We start from the raw sequence: 22463 nt of genomic DNA on the forward strand, positions 1-22463 counted from the left end.
ATAAATGTAAGCAGCAAGACGGTTTAGTAAAGTAAAATTTACAAACACATCACCATCACCAAAACACAATTTTGTCATGAATCCATCTGCTTCCTTTGTTTAATATTCACATAGACCAAGGTGAGCGACACAGGCTCTTTAGAGCCTCTAGTTTTTTAAAGTGAGTGATATCATTATGAACTGATATTTGTTTCATATTTACAGTTTAAACGCATTGCAATTTTTTATGCCCCACATACGACAGTAGAGGGTCATTATGCTTTCTGGTCTGTGCGTCCGTCGTTTGTTCGTTCGTCGTACCGTTCGTTTGTCCCAGTTCAGGTTAAGGTTTTTGGTCAAGGTAGGTTTTGATGAAGTGGGAAGTCCGATCAACTTGAAACTTAGTACACAGTCATGTTCCCTATGATATGATCTTTCTAATTTCAATGCCAAATTAGAGTTTTTAGCCCATTTTCACGGTCCACTGAACATGGAAAATTATTGTGCGAGTGGGGAATCCGTGTACTTGGGACACATTCTTGTTTGATATATTTTCTGATAAAATACTCATAGAATGTTTTCATTTGAAAACATTGTTTATTGTTTTATGTACAGTAGTTAATATTGCGGATTAAAGCGTGGGAAAATAAAAGACGAAAAATTTCAGACAGACTTTCTTCTCTGTCGTACCTAATTTCTTGTAAGCAAACTCTCTCATGTGATTAACCATATACGAATTTCCGCATTTGGCATGCATAATGATGTTGTGCCAAATATTAGATTATTTTCTTGGGTTCTTCATACAATAACTTGCCGTATAAAAGTATGAAAGAAATCTAGCTGCGGAAAAAAACACTTTTAGTGTTTTTTAGAAAATATTTAAGTGTTTTTTTTTCACACAACATTGGTATTATTTATATATATTGTAGAAGGTTAATACGTAAATCATCATATATCGTGGTACTATGTCATAATGTGACTTGCTGATGTGTGGGATTTTATTATATTGTTTATAAATCATTCCTCTCAAGACAGTAAGACTATACAGCGTGTCAAAACAAGCATATGAAAAGTTTTAATAGAAATTTATCACAAAATTAAATTTTAAATCGTAAATACGGCATTATTTTACAGAAGTATTTAAATGTATTAATATAAGAATAGACTGTTCAGTTCACATGGATAACGCTATGTTTAGAAAAAATATCTCAATTTCAACGTGCAATTTATCGGTTTGTTCTACGTTACATTCTAGCGTTGACTACCGATAACGACGTCAAATGCGATAAGGGTGGTTTTTGCTTGACGGGCGTCATATATATGAGGTTAGAAAAATGCTTTAGGACATTCAGATTGTGCAATTATGTGAAATTGTGAAATATTTCTAATTCTATTTTTATCAGAATTTATTCTTTACAATGCTAACAGCAATTTATTTTAACAATTACCTTATTTTGCTTATGTTTATATACGATACAATCAAAAGTTAAAATATTCATGTTATCTTTGGGAAAGTCATGTTAAAAAAAACGTATTGGGTTATATTAACCAATTCAGCATCCTCTTAGTTGTGAGTGCCTTTACAGTTGCATGTTTTATTGCATACAGTTCTGACTTCCCTTAATGGGATTCCATTGAAGGTTATATTAAAATAAAAAATCCACTTTATAAATTCCATGTGTCCAATATCACTTTTCTTGATTTACAAGAGTGTTACTTTGATACTGATCAGGAGAATTAAAATTGAAAAGCCAGCCAGCAGAGGTTGAAATTTTCTGTAGAAAAACATTAAAAATTAGATTTTCTTATTTCTATTAAGTGAAATGCATTCAAACAGACAGAAATATTGTTTTAAATACTTACCAGTTTTGCTTGGTGAATTATTTTTGTGTATGTGAATCTTGTAGGAGCATAAATTGAAATATTTTGAAACAAAAGTATCTCTTACAATAAACAGTATTTTTTTAATTTTAGGATGGCAAGAATATAAGGAACAGTGGTTTTCATGGTCGAGGGTTCAAGTTTGATGAGACTGAGGCACATCTGGCTGATGAACGTAAGAAGCTACAAAAGAAGGCCCTAGGTTTACAGGATTCTGATGATGACGATGCTGGAGTGGATGTAAGTGACAAATAAAGAGTGTGATATAATAAATCTTTTCATGAACCCCTTTTATTGTCAAATTTAAAATGCAGGGCTTTATAAGTGTTTTAATATTTTCTAATTGAACTGTTGACAGTGGAGAAATATATTGTATATAATGAGGTTCAGTGGTAGAGGATTTTTTCATGATTGCGGTTTATGTCGCATTAAGATAGTGAAATCAGAAGAAAGTAACAAAATTAGATTTCTTGGCTGAATTTTGACAAATGATGAACTCAGATTTATAAAACTACACACATTGATAGTAGAAAAATAACTTTTGGGGGAAAAGAGTAATTAACTACTCTCATGTATGTAGTGATACTGTTTTTCTTATGCATTTATGGTTTCAAACACTTTAATGCACTTTTTACAAGTGTAAAATTGTCGTAATTCATAAATTTATTGATGACAAGATAAAAGGGTGCACACATTTTTCACTAAATATCATGAATTTTCTTTTCTGTATAATACGGTTTCTTGGAAATGTATTGTTTTCAATGTTAAGAGTGCTTCATGCTTTCGAAGTCATAATTCAAATGTTCTATAAAAAAAGTTTAACGGTTGATCTATCAGAAGTAACAGGATAAACATGCTTTTTAGCTTTCCTGGCCTTAAGAGCCAAGTGAGCTTTTCTCATCACTTGGCGTCCGGCGTCGTCGTTAACTTTTACAAAAATCTTCTCCTCTGAAACTACTGGGCCAAATTAAACCAAACTTGGCCACAATCATCATTGGGTATCTAGTTTAAAAAATGTGTGGTGTGACATGCCAAACCAACCAAGATGGCCGCCATGGCTAAAAATAGAACATTGGGGGGAAATGCAGTTTTTGGCTTATAACTCAAAAACCAAAGCATTTAGAGCAAATCTGACATGGGGTGAACTTGTTTATCAGGTCAAGATCTATCTGCCCTGAAATTTTCAGATGAATCGGATAACCTGTTGTTGGGTTGCTGCCCCTGAATTGGTAATTTTAGGGAAATTTTGCTGTTTTTGGTTATTATCTTGAATATTATTATAGATAGAGATAAACTGTAAACAGCAATAATGTTCAGCAAAGTAAGATTTACAAATAAGCCAACATGACCAAAATGATCAGTTGACCCCTTTCGGAGTTATTGCCCTTTGAAGTAAATTTTTAACCATTTTTCGTGAATTTTATATATCTTTTACAAAAATTTTCTCCTCTGAAACTGCTGGGCCAAATGAATCCAAACTTGGCCACAATCATCTCTGGGGTATCTAGTTTAAAAAATGTGTGGCGTGACCTGCCAATCCAACCAAGATGGCTGCCATGGCTAAAAAGAACATAGGGGTAAAACGCAGTTTTTGGCTCATAACTCAAAAACCAAAGCATTTAGAGCAAATCTGACATGGGGTAAAATTGTTAATCGGGTCAATATCTATCTGCCCTGAAATTTTCAGATAAATCAGAGAACCCGTTGTTGGGTTGCTGCCCCTGAATTGGTAATTTTAAGGAAATTTTGCTGTTTTTGGTTATTATCTTGAATGTTATTATAGATAGAGATAAACTGTACACAGCAATAATGTTCAGCAAAGTAAGATTTACAAATAAGTCAACATGACCAAAATGGTCAATTGACCCCCTAAGGAGTTATTGTCCTTTATAGTCAATTTTAAACAATTTTCATAAAATTTGTAAATTTTTACTACCAGTAACATTTTCCACAGAAACTACTGGGCCAAGCTCATTATAGATAGTGATAATTGTAAGCAGCAAGAATGTTCATTAAAGTAAGATGTAAAAACACATCACCATCATCAAAACACAATTTTGTCATGAATCCATCTGCTTCCTTTGTTTAATATTCACATAGACCAAGGTGAGTGACACAGGCTCTTTAGAGCCTCTAGTTATGTATGCTGATTGAATTTAGTTTGTAGATGTTACATATTATAATGAAGAAACTGTGATTTTTTTGTTAGAGTATATTAATTAACCTTCTAATATAGTTCAGTTTGCAGATTTTAAAGCAATCAGAATACAGGAAAAAATTATGTGAAGTTTTACCCTGAAAATGCACACACCTAAATTACACAAAAAATACTTGAATATACTTTAAACCTATCAAAATTGATCTAAATCTTGTTTATTTTTGTTTTTTTAACTCTAGAATTCAGAGAAAACTTTACATGTAGTTATTTTAGAACTAATATTAATTTTGTCATAAAATATTTCAGATTGAAGAACAGATAGAGAATATGTTTGCTAGTATCAAACGTGTCACCAACGTGTCCCATCCTGTCCTGACAAATCCTTCACAGAATCCTGCTGCCATAGCACAACAGACAAACCAACAGAAACTAGAACTAGCCAAACGTCTAGCAGCTCAGATCAGTAAGAAGAAAGGACCTGATGCACAAGATATAACACAGATAGCTGCTAGATCTCTGATGACTGGGGAGGGAACAGCTCCTCTTGTTGCTGTAAGTCAGTTATATGTTTAAAAAATGTTGGGGTTGGATCATGTAGCCACTAAAAATGCTTACCCATTCAGACACTAATATATGGGTGTTTGTTTTACTCATGTTTTTGTTTTGGGTAATATGCATTTTACATGTTTTCAAATCTTTAACAGTTAAGTATGTATAGAAATAAGAAGATGTGGTATGCATGCAATTAGACAACTCTCAATCCAGGTCTCAATTTGTAAAAAGTAAACCATTATAGTTCAAGGTACAGTCTTCAATACACAGCCTTGTCTCACTCCAAACAGCAAGCTAGAAATGGCACCAAAAAATGAGTAATGTAAAACTATGCATTGTAAAATAATTTACATATATGATAACTGATTTATTTTACAAAATAGGAATACTCTATCTTGAGTAACCTTTGCTTTTTATACAAGAACGTGTCTCAGTTTTGTTGCTTTTCTTAGCAACAACATATCTGGTTATATATGTAAGTTATATACATACATAAAACTTATATTAGGGTACATTTAGAAGTGTTTGCCTATATTTATTTTTTAAGGGGACAAAACTGTGAGATTAGTTATAACAATTCTAGCATACTCATAAATTAATTCTAGTATACTCATAAATTTGTCATACAACAATTCAATTCTGAATTTACAGTGATATTGATTACATGACTCTGTCTTCTTCAGTCTAAGACGATAGCTGAGCAGGTAGCTGAGAAGTTGAACGCCAAGCTAGGGTATAAACCTGTATCAGAGGAGGAAGATCAAGAGAACGCAGCAGACATGTTTAAACGTTACGAGGAGGAGTTGGAAATTAATGACTTCCCACAAACTGCTAGATGGAAAGTCACATCAAAGGTAAACTGTACAAACTGTTCAAAATGACATTGTATGATATATTTTTGTGCAGTATTTATGCATCTTGACATATCACTTCTGAGTCTCAGTAATACTCTATAATATTTGGGAAGCTGAAATTGTATGAGTTGAAACTACTTTTTAAATTTAAAATGCAGATGGTCCGTGCTATGGAATGGGTTTATGAGATTTGATTTCCAAATGAATTTCACAATCTTTCCAATACCAAAAAAGCAACAGAAAACACATCCGCGGTCTATTTCTATATAGTTATTCTCAAAATATGCTAAAAGTCTTAAAAGCAGAACTTTATATATGTAGGACTCTAAAGTACGATGGTACTCTAAAGTGCGATGGCCACGCTAAAGTTCGATGGTCTACGCTAAAGTACGATGGTGTCTCACGCTAAAGTACGATGGTTGTCTGTTTGCTAAAGTACGATGGTATAGCAAGCTAAAGTGCGATGGAACAAAAGAGAAAGGTTTAAGGGCACTAATGTTAAAACAAGTCTTTTTGCAAAATTTAATTTGCTATGATATAACATATAATGCGATAGGCTTTTACTTTACCGGTAGTATTATGTGACTGTTTCTTAATTGAGAAGACTGACCTAGTAATAATTGCTGAAAAGGTTATTTAGGTGTCACAAAATACTATTTTCCCGTTAAATGAATTTTTAACAATTCAGGCGTATTGGATTGGTTGTTGGTTGCTTAACGTCCAGTGGCAAATATTACATGCATGTTCAGGACGAGGGGCGTATTGAATAATTGTGGTAGCTTGCCGCTTACACGGCCTATTAATGTAAACACATCCCCTTAAAGTTGTTAGTTGCAAGTACAAAACTCGGTCATTGTCGGAATAAATAAAATTTATTTGTACAAGCTTTTTATTTTTAAATGCGAGAGAAAGTTTTTTTTTGTTACAGCTTTCCCCTTTATCGTTGCGAGTGTTAATACATGTTATATTTTACTACAATGTACACACTGATGTTTTAATGGACATTTTATGATTTATGCTTGACTGAAAACGTGTACCTTTATTTCATCGACGTTTATGCTCTTCAATAAAATCAACAATATTTTAACGTAAACATTAGTATGCATCTGTCCGCTTTGATTATTTATTTCATCTTCCGGCATGTTCATTTTTGGTTTGTATAAACGACGTCATAATCCATCTTCGTTTTGTACGTCTATACTTTCGCGGACCATCGCACTTTAGCGTATGGAGGCATCGGACTTTAGCGTAGACCGTCGTACTTTAGCGTGACCATCGTACTTAAGCGTCCCCATTGCACTTTAGAGTCCTACATATATAAAAAGGTTTCTAGTTGCAACAATAGCTTTTGATTTGCCATTACAGCTAATTTCCTAAAGCATGTAGAGCAAGACTTTAGTTAGCTTGCTTGCTTTGTGTTTATATTGCACAATCATTAGGATAACACCCAATTAAATTCAAATATTATATATACAGGTTGAACTATGCCTAAATATGTTGTTTAAAAATGTCAATCTTATTAAAAAATCTTGCATAAACAATTATACAGACAAAGCAAGCAAGCCAAAAAAAGTTTTGCTTTACATGCATTAGCAAATTAGCTGTAAATATTAACTGCATTGGTGGTCTGTTGACATTTTCTTTTTCTGGACAGATCAAATTAATAGACCATGAAATTATTATTTGCTGTTTCACTGATACCCATATAGCATTTAGTGGCAAAGAAAACCTCAAAATAAATTGTCATGTTCATGAATGACTTGTAGTTTTATGAAATTTTATCTACTCAAATCAAAATCATTTTGTCTGTTAATGATATCATGCTAAAATAAATATGTATGTACACTGAAACCTGTCTTAACAAAGAAGAACTGAAAATTTATAATTAGACAGATGTTTAATTTATAAGGTCAAACAAATGATAATTTTTCAATGATTTTTCTGTTATACAAGTTCAATTTTAACCATTTTTATACGCCCGGGACAGGATGTATTATGGTATACCTCTGTCCGTACGTCCGTCTGTCGTCCACACTTCGGACAATAACTCAAAATCACTTTCACCAATTTCCATGAAACTTAAGTGAATTGTTTATATCTATTGACCTAAGCTCCCTTTCGTTTTTTTTAATTTTAGATTTTAAGTTTTGAATTTATGGGGCTTTATTCATAAAAAAGGGGGGATTTTCAACACTTCGGACAATAACTAAAAAAGGCTTTCACTAATGTCCATGAAACTTTGGTGAATTGTTTATATCTATTGATGTAAGCTCTCTTCCGTTTTTTTTTAATTTCAGATTTTAAGTTTTGGATTTATTGGGCTTTATTCATAAAAAAGGGTGGATTTTCAACACTTCGGACAATAACTCAAAAAGGCTTTCACCAATTTCCATGAAACTTAAGTGAATTGTTTATATCTATTGACGTAAGCTCCCTTTCGTTTTTTTTTAATTTAAGATTTTAAGTTTTGAATTTATGGGGCTTTATTCATAAAAAAGGGGGGATTTTCAACACTTGGGACAATAACTAAAAAAGGCTTTCACCAATGTCCATGAAACTTTGGTGAATTGTTTATATCTATTGACGTAAGCTCTCTTCCGTTTTTTTTTAATTTCAGATTTTAAGTTTTGGATTTATGGGGCTTTATTCATAAAAAAGGGTGGATTTTCAACATTTTGGACAATAACTCAAAAAGGCTTTCACCAATGTCCATGAAACTTTGGTGAATTGTTTATATCTATTGATTTAAGCTCCCTTTTTTTTTTAATTTCAGATTTTAAGTTTTGGATTTATGGGGCTTTATTCATAAAAAAAGGGGGATTTTTAACACTTCGGACAATAACTCAAAAAGGCTTTCACCAATGTCCATGAAACTTTGGTGAATTGTTTATATCTATTGATGTAACAAATAATACTTAATAAAATCTGATGAAAACATAAAATTTGTAAAATCTTTAGTTCAATTTAAAACATTAAATTTCTTGTAAAAAATAGGTTCCATGAATGTCATACGTTTGTACTATTATTGAATGGTTGCAAGGATGAAAGCACATTAGCAGTCCCTGAGATACTAACTGTTCCCTGAGGCATATATCATTTTATGCTAAACATTTTTACTATCTAAGCTATGGATAAAAATCAAATACTGTTTTTGCATATAGGATGTTTTACTCTTGTTAAAATTGGTTGCAATTGAAATCACAAATGATACCTTAGCATCGCAGCTTTTTTATAGAGTTAGGTTTCGGTGGAAGGGTTGAGCGCAATAAAAAATGTTATAAAACATAACTAGTCTACAATAGCACATAATAAGTGAACAAGTGACAACTTAAAAATCCTAACATGTGACTAAATATTCCTTAAATGTTAAAGGGTGTAATTTTATGAAAAAAATAAGGAAATCAAGTCTCCTAAACATTTATCAATATGATCATCTTATGAATATTCTAAACAATAAAAAGGTTCAATCAATATACCCCAAAACAATTACCTTCTTTCAAACTACTATAAAATTTGGAAATCAGCCATAGAATTACTAAAACCCATAATCATATATCACTTTCCTTATATTGCATTGAAGACTTCTATGTTATATGCCAATGTTAATGATATTTGTTTTTTATGCTAAATATTGAAAAGCTGAACTAGGTTTAATCATCAACGTCTTCTTCACTGTAATCACTGTCCTCATCAGAAAAATCCTCATTTTCATTCTCAGAAGAGGCCTCCTCATCATCAATGAAATCCTCATCCTCATCATCAATGAAATCCTCATCTCCATCATCAATGTAATCTTTATTTTCATCATCAATGAAATCCTTACTTTCATCACCTACTTCCTCATTTAGATCATAACTTTCAGTAGAGTCACTTTCACCATCTTCACTGTTATCTTCTTGCTGCTCCTCATTGTCATTGTAGTCTTTTTTGCCATTTTTATACGCCCGTCGTATTTCAGACGGGACATATTATGGTATACCTTTGTCAGTCCGTCCGTGGTCCACACTTCAGACAATAACTCACATAAGCTCCCTTTCCATTTTATAAATATAAAAGATACTTGGTACTCAGAAAGTGTGTTGTGAACAAGATAGAATGTATGGATGAAAAATTAAGACAACAAACTTAGTTAAATTTGAGGTAGCCTTAATAGTGCCAATTTTTTTGTGCATTTTTATTTATTATTTGGGGGGGGGGGGGGGGTATTTGACAGGGCTCACACTATTTCTAGTTGATCATATAAATTCATTAAAAGACAATTTAAAAGAGCAACAGGCATATCATGCGCTAAAGCGCAGCCCTTTATTGAGTTTACACATGATGAATATTATACAGTTTTACTGTTGTATTTTATGTTAGTACTTAAGAGACTATAAGTCAGTAAACCATTGAAATCTATTTTTACAGGAAGCCCTTGCACAGATCTGTGAATACTCTGAGGCAGGTATTACAGTCAGAGGTACTTATGTACCTCCTAAGAAGGAGCCTCCTGAGGGAGAGAGGAAATTATACCTGGCTATAGAAGCCACCAGTGAAATGGCCATACAGAAAGCTAAGAAAGAAATCACTCGACTGATCAAGGAGGAGCTCATTAGACTGGTATTTATATATATGTTTTGTATGGACTATTGTTTTGCATTTTGTGATTTTGAAACTGAACAAGCTTTTAATGTAAGTACTGAATTCGGCATTCCACTTATTTTGAATCCTAATTACTTCCCATTAAAACTTCTCAAGCTCTTTTGTAGAATAATTGTCTTAACAGACATCATTGGCCACCAACAAATTGTCAATATTTGCTGTGACTGCTGTATTCATGAGTTTTTTTTTCAAGAGAATGAACAATTAATTATTATTTGTTTACAGTTAAAAACATACAAGTATATCATATATATTGTAATTTGGATACATCAGATTTTTAAGAAGCAGTGAGACACTGGAAGAGACTTTTTGTTATTTAGTTACTGTGAAAGTACTTAAATTCGTGGGTATCGATTTTCGTGGTTTGAGCAATATTTACATGTTCGTGGGTTTTTAAATTGGTGGATTTTAGTTTTTTTTTTAAATGAAATATTAAAACCTATAGAAACGAAGGTTACAAATAGTCTGGATTGCAGGAAATTGCAAAGTAAACATTGACCCATGTAAATCGTAGTGACTACACTAATTATCCCAAGCTGAGACTACGAAGATAAAGTGATCAACAGATTAAGGACCATCAAAGGTGTTAATTAGGCCATAAATATGTCACCTAAAGAAATCAGTATCATAAATGTATCTTAAATTGTCAAATAATTCTTCTCAAAATCAAGCCCAGCATGACATTATTATTTCTCATATGTACAAGAACTATGAGGATATAAAATGAACACTTTATTATACTAGCATATCAATACCGGAAATCTGATTTTCATCGAAAAAAAATATTTATATGAGAATAAAAATATAAAAAGTTGTCCAGTTTAGGTTATTAAAGATTAAATGGGTATACTCCTGCATGCAGTTGTAGTGCTGTGACTGCTATTGAAGTATTCTTAGATTCGCGGTTATTCAATATATTCTCTAGATCCTATCAGAAGTCAAACCTTCATGGGGATCTTTCCATGTCTTGATTTGGACAATGGTTGTTTTATTTCGTTGGACACTTAAATTCGTGGATAAAGTCACCCACGAAAACCATGAAAATTGGTACCCCACGAATACAAGTACTTTCACAGTATTCACCATTAACTTCTTCAGGATGTTTTGAAAATGTAATAAGCCTATCATCTCTGTTTTACTTATAAAAATTATATAATTGTTTTCTTTTCTTTCTTTTTTTACAGCAAAACTCATACCAGCCTATCAACAAAGGAAGATACAAAGTCATATAAGAAGACATGCTTCAGACAATATGCTTTATCTCAATATTCTGATGTATCATGTAATGAGTACCTCAGTAAAGTGTTTTATAGAAATGTCAATGTTTTCTGTTTATCATGTAATTACTACCATCTATGAAATCATGGAATAATGTTTTAAGCTCACACTATACATGTTTTTAAATACTGCTATCTAAACGATACTTTTATTGTAGAAGAAATGTTTTATTGTCAAATTGTCAGAAATAAAAAATAAATTGACAAAAACCTTTTGATATACCATTTGATTTAAGCCAATTTTATAAAGATGTGGGTTGAGGTCTTTCAATTCTGTGATCATAAATGTTGTAAGCCATTTTGTCTCGCCTTGACTTGGGTAAAAAAGCTCAACATAGGACTGCTGTTTCAGTCGTCAACAATGTATTGGTTTGTAATAAGGTCTAGTTTATGGTGAACCAAATAGTAGGTTAATGATATTTTATATGCAGTTGTATAAGCATTGGCACATCTCATTTCCAAAGTGATTATTTGACCCTGCGAACGCAGTCATGGTCTATTGACTTCAAAAAAATTTCTGAGTTGACATGTATAAGTTGTGATTAGGTCAGTTTATAGAGAACGACTAGTACATTGTAGTAAGGTCAAGTGAGCTTTTCTAATCACTTGGCATCCGTCTATGTTGTCCTCTGCTGTTAACTTTTACAAAAATCTTCTCCTCTGAAACATCAAGGCCAAATTTAACCAAACTTGGCCACAATAATCACTAGGGTGTCTATTTTATAAAATGTGTCCAATGACCCTGTCAATCATCCAAGATGGCCAGTGCCATGGCTAAAAATAGAACATTGGGTAAAATGCAGTTTATGGCTTATATCTCTGAAATTAAAGCATTCAGAGCAAATATGACATAGGTAGAACTGTTCATCAGGTTAAGATATATCTGTCTACTAATTTTCAGATGAATCCAACCACCCGTTGTTGGGTTGCTACCCTAAAGTTGGTTATTTTAATTAAATTTTGCAGTTTTTGGTTATTTTCTTGAATATATTTATAGATAGAGATAAACTGTGAACAGAAATAATGTTCAGCAAAGTAAGATTTACAAGTAAGTCAACATGAACAAAATTGTCAGTCGACTTCAGAAGTTATTGCCCTTTATAGTCAATTCTTATCAATTTTTCGTCATTTTTTGTAATCTTGTACAAAAATCTTCTTCTCTGAAACTTCTGAGACAAATTTTACAAAACTTGACCATAATCATCCTTAGGGTATCTTGTTTTAAAAAATGTGTTCATTCACCCCGCCTTCCAACCAACATGTTATATATTTACGAGGTACGAGATTCACCCCGCCTTCCAACCAACATGTCATATATTTACGAGGTACGAGATTCATGAATGGTGGAGGGATTTTTTAGCAGCACAGAATTTTGAATGTTTTAAGTGTTACATCGCACCCAAAGTCTTAAATTAACATTTTAATAGTTACTTTACACACTTTGAACTGTAATATAGACCTTATAAACTGTAAATAATTATTTTATGTCCATGTAACTGTCTCCAACGCGCGACGTGGCGTGAGTGTTGGCTACGGTTTGTTTACCTTTTGCTTCAATATAATCATCTAGATTTTACCATTATCACCCCTTGTGCGTCATTTTATCATTTTAGTGATATTATAAACTTTTTATTAATTTACCAGAACTTTTTATGCCATTCTAGTAAATCCAATATGGCGACCCACTAAAGTCCGTGCAGAAATTTGGCGCCATTTTTTTCATTGAACATTTGTACAATCATCTCACATCTGAACATTTCATTGCCATATTAGTCTTCATATCGCTTATATATTATAATCTGCAATTTACTAATGACAACAAACAAACTTAGAAAATACATTGCAAGACAGCAACCTACGGTACAAGGTATCCAAAGAAGAACTCCTTTGTTGTTATCTGACAGCAAAGGAACAAGGCTTGAAAGAGAAATCCAATCAGACAACGCAATCCATGACAAAATTGTCTTTAAATGCAAACCAGGGGCCTCTACACAACAGTGTGTTGATTGGTTAAAAGAAAATTTTAAAACTGAAATCAAAAACTTTCGAGATATTCATCTATATGTATGGGCAGCTACATGCAACCTGACTACTAAACACAGAGGTGGCTCTATTTCTCTAACAACTTCAAATAATAGTTCAATAGATCTAGTACTACAACTGTACAGAGCTTCATTGAAAAATTTCCATCCTGCCGGGTTACCTTTTTGAATATCCCAGTATATTCCATATTCAAATATAACGAAAATCTAAAGGTACCCAATCCTGAGGACGTAATTGAACAAGACCATAACTTACTCCATCAGATCCACATTCTCAACGCTGAGATAAACAAACTAAATCGTTCATTGAGAGTCACATCACCAGACTTTAATGTAAACCTATGTGTTAATCCAAAACACACCACACGTAGAGGACAAGGAATTGCCTCCAAATTATCCTATAACTTTGAACTTTATCAGGACGGGATTCATCCCAGATATTTACTAAATACAGTTTGGTTACATAAACTTGTACTACAAATAAGATTTGATTGCTGGTTTGTTTAAATTCTACCTTAAAGTGGTCAGTGTGGATGTTCCCACGCTACACCAATACCAACCTATATTCAGAGATCCAAGACATACTGTAGACAACTTTTAAGTAAGTGTATATATAGATACCTAATTTTATTAATTTTATCCAAGTCAACGGTAAGTGTGGATGTCACCACGCTATACCAAATCCAATCGTAACTGATTTGCTATTAATAAAATTTCAGTAGTCCAATTATTCATCAGTGGTAAGTGTGGATGTATCCACGCTAAACCAAAACACATTCATTAATATAATCCGCCGCCCTAGTAAAGCTGATTTATTACTAAGCTTCTCTATACCAGAAATTAAATTGTGCGTTACACAACACTTATAAGTGTGGATGTCACCACGCTATACCAACTCCACCTCATCTATCTGATTGATCAATAAAATTTGTATCCATAGTAGCTTTATTAAAAAGCTGTATCAAGATTTCATATATAACAGAACCTATTCTATACCAGAAATTAACTCTGCGTTTCATAATACTGGTAAGTGTGGATGTCACCACGCTATACCAATTCCACCTCATCTATCTGATTTATCAATAAAATTTGAATCCGTAGTAGCTTTCCCAAAAAGCAGTATCAAGATCTTATATAAAACCGATTTTACTCTATTCCAGAAATTTAATTGTGCGTTACATATATCTGGTAAGTGTGGATGTCACCACGCTACTCCAATACAGACTCGATATTAAATCCTGTTGCCCTACAATCTTTCCAAAAAAGAGGTATCAAGATTTCATTTAATACATAATTAACCTAGCTAGACCTATATATATATACTTAATACCGAAACTATAACTCATACAGCATTATTACATGGTAAGTGTGGATGTTACCACGCTATACCAAATATAATTAATCAAAGGAGGTAAATTTTAACATCATAATTTTCGTGAAAGATAGAATAATTCTGTGGCTCCCATTGGAACAACTATAGGACACAATAACACAAACAGCATCAGGTATTAGACTCAGGTGTTGTGGTAAGTGTGGACGTCACCACGCTATACCATAGATATACATATAATCCAGGAAATCTTTAGCTAGCTTCTCATTCTTTTATCTAAAACACAGCTGACTCCATAATTACACAGACCTTCTTATTGTGGACATTGTTAATATCTCTAGCGGTAAGTGTGGATGTCACCACGCTATACCTCATCAGAATACAGAAATATATAGTCTAAACGCTAAACTTCTTACTTCAAACACATCTCTTCTCTTGTGGATATCAGTATTACATAAAGTGGTAAGTGTGGACGTCACCAAGCTATACCAAAATCTTCATCTTCTTTACAGACAGCCTCTTCTAACATCTCACACATCTGGTTGCATTTATTCTGGAGGTCCGACCTGTTGTGGAATTAGGCGAAATTTTTCTTATATATAAATAAAAATCAACTAACAGCAGCTCTAAACAACGTGGTAAGTGTGGATGTTCCCACGCTATACCAAGATCCTATCTACGATACAATCCAACATCAACTCTGATCAGAAACAAATATTATCATTGGTAAGTGTGGATGTCACCACGCTATTCCATCATCTCAAGCTTTATCTGATAAAAACATACCTAAAATCAATCTTTCTATTATGGCAAGTCTAATACCAACTAGAGACCGGATACATACACAAGTCTTCACTCCATCTAAGGTCAACGTCTCAGTAAAATCCTACTTATTGAATGAGCAAAAAGCCATCGGGAAAATAGTGGACGCCACCATACGACCAACAGATGTAGACTTGCAATATAAACATGGTAATATTATCTTGGAATTCACTGCAGCAACCTTTCTGCATTTCAGCAAAACTCTACTTCAACATCTTGAGGCACATACTGATGTCACATGTAGCATACATGATAAACAGGACAAATCTGGTAAGGTGGTAGAACAATCTATTGCAGTTAAATGCAATCAAAACCAGCGTCAACATTACAGAATCAATCTATATAATACCACCTGTAGAGTGGAAGTGAATGGACGTAACTACCACATGTTTTTTGATGAATTACAGGCTATATCTAAACAAATGGACTGCATCAAAGACTATTCATCTGTCAATAAGAAAATTAGGGAAGAATGTATTAAATTGCAACAAACATCTGCAAAGAAAATAAATAAAACATCTCCTCCTGCCATCCTGAACAACGGTGCATCCGATGATCAAACTGAGACTACCAACACACTCTCTAAAGAGCTGACTGTAGTGAACAAAAACCACCAGGACACAGTTAAAAAAGGTGCTGACAAATCAGATCCAGACAATATTTGTCCTAAATGTAACCGAACACTACTTTCACGAGGCGTGTTCTGTATTAAAGGCAACCATTGGATTCACTATGCCTGTGAAAAGCTAAAAAAATCTGAAATTGAAGAACTTGAAAAAGAGTCGAACAACATCCAGTACACTTGTACCATATGTAATGCAAGAGACTCTATACCTGCTGATGGAAATATACCAACCAGGCAATCACAAAAAGTCAAGAAACTTATGCCAGTTGTCATTCCGGATGTTGCATCACCAATTTCTTGTGTCTCTGCTGCCAGGGCTATCTTAAATGAGGAAACAGTCATCAGAGATCAAATAGAGGACCTGCCTCAACCAACTGTACAGTCACATCTGTCACTTACAAACAGAGTCCCAATAACAGTCACAAGAAATGACATTTCCTTATCTGACAAAGAATTACGGCAAAAGGAAGGCAAACTGCGTAAAATGGAAGAGGAATTAAAAAAGGAAAAAGTGACAATTAATGATGCACTGAAAGACCAGGCACATCTAAAAACATACTCCCTCAGTCTAGAGGCTAAAGTAAAAGAACTGGAAAGCTCGAATAAGATATTAAGGATGAAAATTGTAGGTACACAACACTCAGGCTCTACTGAAACCATGAACAAACAACCTCAACCTATCTTTCAAGAAAATCAACCAGTGTATACTCCTCAACACACAAATAGTATGGATACTTACATCTCATCACTGGAAAATAACATCATCAAAGATAGAATAACCCATATTGAAAATACTCGTCAGTTATATAGACAAAAGCACGACATGAAACTGCAGTCCATTCAACAGAGGCTCAGAACTCTAGAATTGACATTGTCACAATCAGCTAGTCCACACTATCAGCCATATCATACAAGCCACTTCCAAATGCAGTACCCAATTCCACAGGGCCCTGCCTACATGGCTAGATTACCTACATATCCCCATCAGTACAGACCAATGAGCACCAACTGGCCAGGTCAACCACAACACACGCCAGCTTACCTTCCAAACATGCAAAGACCAATATTTCCTTCGCATGGATTACCTCCACATCCTTCAAATATTCCGCCTCCGTCTTATTTCCATCATCAAACAACGGTAAACAACCAACATAACCGTCAACTAGCCCAGCAAACATTTACAGGAGTAAACCTGCACTTCAGGCATGACAACAAAAACAACCAAACCGTGAATACTGATATTAATTCCACAACAGGGCCTCAAGCAACCAATTTGGTCAATCAGCCTCATAAATTTGTCACAACTACACCTCCGACAGAAAATGCAATCTCAAACATGGCAACAACACCAACCATGTTAAATTCTACAGATACATCTGAACTTCTTAACACAGTAAGTGAAATCAAAAGGTCACAACAAGAACTCACAACAGAACCTGAGGACATCAGCAGTATGTTAAACAAGGAACAATCTATACCTGACAAAGAAGTTCCAAATGTTCAAAGAAATCAAATATCACAGGAAGCTATTGGACCCAGCTCAAATACTGAGGATTATCCAACAAATCAGCCGGACTCTTTTTTAGGACTTTGCCAGAACATCCAGATAATCACATAGCACAGGATGCCTCTACTTCAACTTTACTAAGAATATCCTCCTTCAATTGTAAAAATGTATATAACTCCCAATCTTGTATAAAAGACATTTTAGATTTTACCGATTTTATATGTATTCAGGAACATTGGCTATTCAAGTTTGAACAGGACAATATAGGAGAACTCTTTAACAAAACATCTTGGACATGCAAGTCAGTTGACGAAAACAATCCTATACCTCCAACTCAAAAACCTAGAGGATATGGTGGAGTAGCTATACTTTGGAAACAGCATCTCGATCATCTTGTAGAAAAAAATAATGATGGCTCAGAGAGAATTATATGTATAAAGATAAATGTAAAACCAAAGCCAATTCTGTTAATCTGTGCTTATATGCCATGTAGAGGGTCAAAACAGGCAAACGAACATTCAAAGAATTTCTTGACCAGCTCCACGAGATAATTGTCAAATACTCCGACACATGTACACCTGTCCTATGTTGAGACTGGAACTGTGATCTGATGAAAACATCTATTAAATCAGCACGGTTAAAGGAACTCGAAGACTTCATAAGTTCTAAGAAGCTATTGTCTAAAGCAACCCCATTAACATTCATTCATCCAAATGGCAATGAAACATCAACAATTGACTATATCTTTGTACACGACAGTCTAGCCGATAAAGTTTACAACACCATTAGACTGGATATGTTGTCAAACAACACCTCTGACCACTATCCTCTTTTAACGGAAATTGAAACCGAGATTGTTAGCAAGGAAAAACAAGACCAACCAGTAGTGTCAAATAAAATCAAATGGGATAAGATAGATTTACAACAATACCAAGATAGTTTAACAAAATGCCTTCAAGAAAACCCCATTGACTACTTGAATGATTCAACTGCAATAACAAGACTTATGGAAACCATAGTTACAGCTAAAAAAAATATAGTACCATCATCTAAAATATCAACCCATCGAAACAGACATATCTGGAATGATGAAATTGAACAATCACTGAAAATGAATAAATCATCACTTGATAAATGGAAATTAGAAGGAAAACCAACAGCTGGCGAAACTATGCAAGAAAGGAAAAAAACTAAAAAGCAACTGCGCAAAGCACGGAGACAAGAAATTGCGCGGCAACGAGATGAATCGCTACAGAAGATCATGAACGCTAAGCAAAGAGATAGCAAAATATTCCATAGACTTGTAAATGCACAAAGGAAAACCAAAAAATCTTCCATATCAGATCTGACTGTAGAAGACAAAACCTATTCTTCTCGGGAAGAAATACTTCAAGGTTGGAACGAGCATTTCAGCAAGCTCGCAACACCTGAGTCTAATACCACAAACTCGGATCATGCCAACAAAGAATTTGATATAGACATTATTGAAGAAATCTGCAAACAAAATGCTGTACCATTAACTTTCACAGCTGAAGAAATTGACAAAGCCATAAACCAACTGAATACCAACAAGGCACCTGATATATACGGTATTACAGCAGAACATGTCAAATATGGTGGAGATACATTACTGCAGGCAATAGCATCTATAATCAACAACATCTGCTCCTCTGCAACCATACCAGACTGCATAAAACATGGAATCTTAACACCAATATTCAAAAACAAAGGACTACCAAATGAGGCCTTATTAAAATTATAGAGGAATCACTGTACTCCCAATTATCGGGAAAATCCTTGAAATACTACTGAGGAAACTGCTAAGAGACATCATAGATATTCTCCAAAACCGATTACAAAGAGGTTTCACTCCTGGGGTATCGCCTTTATATAGCGCAATCATACTCCTAGAATCCATAGCAGAATCAATGGACCAAAAGATTCCTGTTTTTGTAGCTCTGCTAGACGCCAAATCTGCATTTGATGTTGTCAATCTTAACAGCTTACACCGTAAACTCTTTCTATCAGGAGTCAGTGGGACCCTCTGGCTACTTATCCGCCAACTGAGTACATACGCCACAACCTCTATAAAATGGAACGGTCTAATGTCAAAACCATTTCCTGTACAACAAGGAGTAAGACAAGGCGGCATATTAAGCACCGAACTGTACAAAGTTTACATCAATGATGTATTGGACCAATTAGTAAACAGTGGCCTTGGCACCTACATCGGAAATATATACTGTGGATCCCCAACTTGCGCAGATGATGTTGCTCTCATTGCCAATTCTCCTAATGACCTCCAAACAATGATAAGTACGGTTGAGAATTACAGCATGCAAGAGAAATACTCACTCCAACCAACAAAAAGTGTTGTATTAAAACATGAACCACCTTCAAAAGATACAGGCTTCAGCTTCAAAATTAATAACATAGAAATGAATGAGCCAGATTCAGCTGTGCATATTGGCATAAAACACAGCTCTGATTTAAAAAAAACTATCAGCATCCATGTTGATGAAAACATCTCAAAGGCAAGACGAACTATGTATAGCCTGATGGGGGCTGGTCTGCATGGAAAGAATGGGCTAAATCCAATAACATGTCTTCACATTTTCAACGTTTATGTTCTTCCCGTTCTTATCTATGGAATTGACATTCTTCTTCCAGACAATAAACAATTAGAGCCACTAGAAGTATTCTATCGAAAATCAATTAAACAGATCTTGTCGCTTCCCAACAACACGGCGGACGCAGCAATTTATACTATAGCAGGAGTTATACCACTCCAAGGTATTATACACAAAGCAGCCTTAAACATATACAACAAGATTTGTGGTATGGAATCATCCGTTGAAAAAGATCTGGCAGAAAGACAACTCTCGATATCCGGATTTAACTCCAAAAACTGGTTTTCTAAAATACGTTGCTTACTTGCACAATATAACCTACAATCAGCTCATGAACTTATACAGAACCCGGTCAGTAGATACAGATGGAAAGCAATTGTTAAGAAGGCAGTGGACAACGTTTGGTATGAACAACTCAGGACAAAAGTATCATTATTCAGCTCTCTTCGCAATTAATCTGCAAATAATATTTTATGGTACAATATTCATCCATGTCTGGCAAGTGTTGGTACCTCTGCACAAGATATTAGCCGCCTACAACCAAATTAAAGCTATTAACAGGAACTTATTACCTGCAAAGCAATAAGGCTGCATTTAACCAGAATTCAATAGATCCAACTTGTCTTCTCTGCAACGAAAATTCAGAAACTGTTGAACATTTTATTCTAGATTGTAAACCTCTGAATAATATTCGTATACCATACTTGTATGAATTAGACTGCTTTCTTCGTAGCATTAAAAACTGTGATAAATGCTTTAACCTAACCAGCTTAGTAATAAATAAACAGCTTATTTTAGACCCAAGTAGATTATTATGCGCATGTGGCTGTAGATGCAAATGCATGGACAACTGCTTCTAAGTGGAGTATATAAATAGAAAACTGTGCTATGCGTTACATACCAAAAGAAATGAACTTTTGAAAGCTCTACCGTCAAACAAACGAAAGGGCCATTGAATGTAGCCAGCATTCACCCCACGGGCGTAGCTTTTTACTTTTTTGTTTACCAAAAACCCCTGTAAATATAGTCCTGTAAATATATATATTGTGAACTTTTAAACCGATTCCGAAAAGAAGTGCTCCTTTGAAGGAGGGAATTCCTTACACAGATACAGATACATGGCGGACATAGCTTAAAATAGAACATAGGGGTAAAATGTAGTTTTTGGCTAATATCTCTGAAACTAAAGCATTTAGAGTAAATCTGACATGGTATTTTAATGTTTTTCAGGTAAAAATCTATCCTTCAAATTTTTAGATGAATATGACAACATGTTGTTGGGTTACTGTCCTAAAATTGGTAATTTTAAGGATTTTTTTTTAGTTAATATCTTGAATAATATTATAGAAAGAGATAAACTGTAAACCGCAACATTATTTAGCAAAGTAAGATCTACAAGTTAAATCAACATGACCAAAATTGTCAGTCGACCCCTTGAGGAGTTATTGCCCTTTATAGTCATTCTTTATCAATTTTTCATCATATTTCTATATGACCACTAAATCAGTGTATATAAAGTGCGAATCCAGCTAGTTAATTTTCACTGTCATATGCAGGTATGTCTATTGTAGAATAAAGGATCATGGGAAAACGGTATTTGTTTAAGCCTCGGTCACACCTTACCGGATAGCTCGAACGGACGCCTAACGGATAAAACAAAAGTTATCCGTTGACAAAATTTTTATCCGTTGGGAGTCCGTTGGTGTACTAACGGACATGTAACGAATGCCTAACGGACACACAACGGACATTGAACGTACGTGAAACGGATACGTACCGGACAGAACGGACGTCGAACGTACATCCAACGGATGAGTACCGGATAAAACGGACACATAACGAAAGCGTAACGGATAAAACGGATGAACAAAATATTCTGAAAATTAAAGGCAATAAACCATCTAAAAATTAAAGGCAATAAACCATGAGAAATTTTAATTGGCATTTGTCCGTTTTACATCCGGTAGGCATCCGTTTCATCCGTTATCCGTCCGTTAATGTCCGTTTCACATCCGTTTTATCCGTTAGGCGTCCGTTAGGCGTCCGGTAGACGTCCGTTGGTGAATTGGTCTACCGGATCTCCAACGGATGCATAACGGACACGTAACGGATACAAAACGGACGAGTACCGTACAAAAAGGACGTGTAACGGACGCCTGACGGAC

The 22463-nt window shown here is 34.3% G+C and overlaps 1 protein-coding gene across 1 annotated transcript in view; it reads left to right on the forward strand.

Moving 5' to 3' along the window:
- The window catches only part of LOC134724795 (probable ATP-dependent RNA helicase DDX46), a 35843-nt gene extending 24293 nt beyond the window's left edge, over positions 1-11550 (forward strand). Inside the window, exons 17-21 of the mRNA XM_063588044.1 lie at positions 1954-2100; positions 4325-4570; positions 5254-5424; positions 9832-10023; positions 11250-11550. Of these exons, the coding sequence (XP_063444114.1) occupies positions 1954-2100; positions 4325-4570; positions 5254-5424; positions 9832-10023; positions 11250-11297 (804 nt within the window). The 3' untranslated portion in view covers positions 11298-11550. The remainder of the gene's footprint in view (positions 1-1953; positions 2101-4324; positions 4571-5253; positions 5425-9831; positions 10024-11249) is intronic.
- The last annotated feature ends 10913 nt before the right edge of the window (positions 11551-22463 follow it).

Source organism: Mytilus trossulus, chromosome 7 (assembly GCF_036588685.1).
Source record: "Mytilus trossulus isolate FHL-02 chromosome 7, PNRI_Mtr1.1.1.hap1, whole genome shotgun sequence".
Classification (NCBI taxonomy): domain Eukaryota; kingdom Metazoa; phylum Mollusca; class Bivalvia; order Mytilida; family Mytilidae; genus Mytilus; species Mytilus trossulus.